General features: G+C 40.8%; 1 protein-coding gene across 1 annotated transcript; it reads left to right on the top strand.

Moving 5' to 3' along the window:
- The first annotated feature begins 388 nt into the window (after positions 1-388).
- Positions 389-1,650, top strand: LOC115789764 (endonuclease domain-containing 1 protein-like). The gene is made up of 2 exons (XM_030743275.1): positions 389-721; positions 1,045-1,650. Exons 1-2 carry the CDS (start codon positions 419-421, stop codon positions 1,648-1,650), a joined length of 909 nt encoding a protein of 302 aa, XP_030599135.1. The 5' UTR covers positions 389-418.
- The last annotated feature ends 346 nt before the right edge of the window (positions 1,651-1,996 follow it).

Here is a 1,996-nt window from a genome sequence, read left to right as displayed (position 1 = left end):
GCATGTCCTCTCAGATTATATGTAAAAAGTTCACTTATTTTGGAGATACTCTGTAACTGAATATTTTCCCCGTCAGGTTCACTGCAAAATGAATTCATATTTGTTTCTCTATCAAAGTGTTGTTGTGGGAGAAGCTGACATTTAAGATGGTGTGATTCTTTCCAGCCACATTACTATGCTTACAGATGACACTGTAATACATTTATAGAGAGACCAATAAAATATTTGGATATTGAAATGCCCTGTCCTTTGTTGGACACATTAACCTGTTCATGGTTATCGTCTCTGCATTAGTACTAACCACCCCCACCAGCCACCACCCAGAGGCTGATGGAGAGTATTTAACTCCTGCTGTCACTTTCAGGCAAAGAGGTGCCGCCTGACTTCAGCTTTGCTGTGAGAGCTGTCTCCGTGAAAGATGGTGAATTTTTTAACAGGAGCTTTATTATCTTTCCTGAACTGCATCGGTGAGCTTTTCTATGGACAGATCACCACTGACTTCAAACCATGCCTTAGATTTTTCTACAAAGAAACTATCCCACAGGGTATCAGTGGAGACAGCTATGTGGCTCTGTGTCAGCTATATAATGATGAATACCGCTTTGCTACCCTGTATGACAAAAGCCGTCGTATCCCACTGTACTCTGCGTATATCCTCAGGGCAAAGGTTCAAGGAGGAGGTTCAAGGACCAGGAAAGAATCATGGAAGGTTCAGCCAGAGGTACGCTGTGTGATGTTCAGGGGGAGTCATTTCTTTGGACTGCTCATTTTAAAAACAGTGTGTGATGTGATGTATTTGTGTTTATGAAATGGTCACAGTAGGACTCTGTCTGGAGTTTAATGATCTCACTGTGACAGCTGTCTTTCTGAGATGCACAAACTGCCATCAGAGATGATGCTGAATAAAACTAAGTTTTATAAAAAGAGAGGCATGTAAGATTTTGTTGGCTCTCTTTTGATTATGAATTATGTGATTAAGTCTGACAGTGTGAGGAATGATCAATAATCTTTGTAGCTTCTCAGAAATCTTTATTTCTCAATCAGCTGGATAACCCAGGCAAAATACCAATGGCATCCCGAGACGATGAAAAACATGAAAAATTGGAGAACAGCCAAGCAGTCAATGAAGACTACACAAACTCTGGTTATAGCAGAGGCCACCTCGCCCCCAGCGGTCACCAAGAGACAGATGATGACCGCAAAGCTACCTTCACCCTGACAAATATTGTTCCTCAGAAGGAAGGCTCCAATACTGGCACCTGGGAAGCTCAGGAACAGAAGATGTTAAAGAGGCTTAAGGACTGCACGTCACGAATGTATGTTATCACTGGAGTCATGCCTTATGAGTCTAATGAACCCAAGATCAACAACAGGGTGCACGTTCCTGAGTACATGTGGACCGCTTACTGCTGCGAATCGTTCAAAGGGGAGGCTGACCAGAACCACTTTCCTACATATGCTGCAGTGGGGCGAAATGACCAGAACAGTCCTGAGGACATTGTGAAAAAAGACCCCAATAATAAGGGCTATGATGTGAAGGAGATGTCCTTGGAAAGCCTGGAGAAGATCCTGAAAGAAAGGCTAAAGATGTCTAAACTCAGTCTCTTTAAAGACCAGTGTAAGAGTGACAAGTCAAAAACTCATCACTGAAACACGTTTAAAAAACTTATAATAAATATGAAGCACTCAGTTGTGATGCCTTTGTCTTTTAACTGTCACAAACATTGAACAATTATAATAAATAAGGTCATTATTTATGCACACAAATGAAAAAATGAAAATAATTCGATATCTGAGATCGAGTTTCTTCAAATAAAAGAAAATATCACTCAGACTCGTCACCTTACAAAGTATATAATTTAAAGAACTCGTACTCTAATTATGGCAATATAGCTCACAAATACCCAAAAGGATCATTTAATGACACAATGATGTTTCCAAAGCTCACATCAGGAACGTCATTCTCACCACTCTGACTGCGACTCACCTGAGCTAA

Source organism: Archocentrus centrarchus, chromosome 12 (genome assembly GCF_007364275.1).
Source record: "Archocentrus centrarchus isolate MPI-CPG fArcCen1 chromosome 12, fArcCen1, whole genome shotgun sequence".
Lineage (NCBI taxonomy): Eukaryota > Metazoa > Chordata > Actinopteri > Cichliformes > Cichlidae > Archocentrus > Archocentrus centrarchus.
Note: the sequence above shows the minus strand (reverse complement) of the source record. Positions and strands in the feature narration are given on the sequence as shown.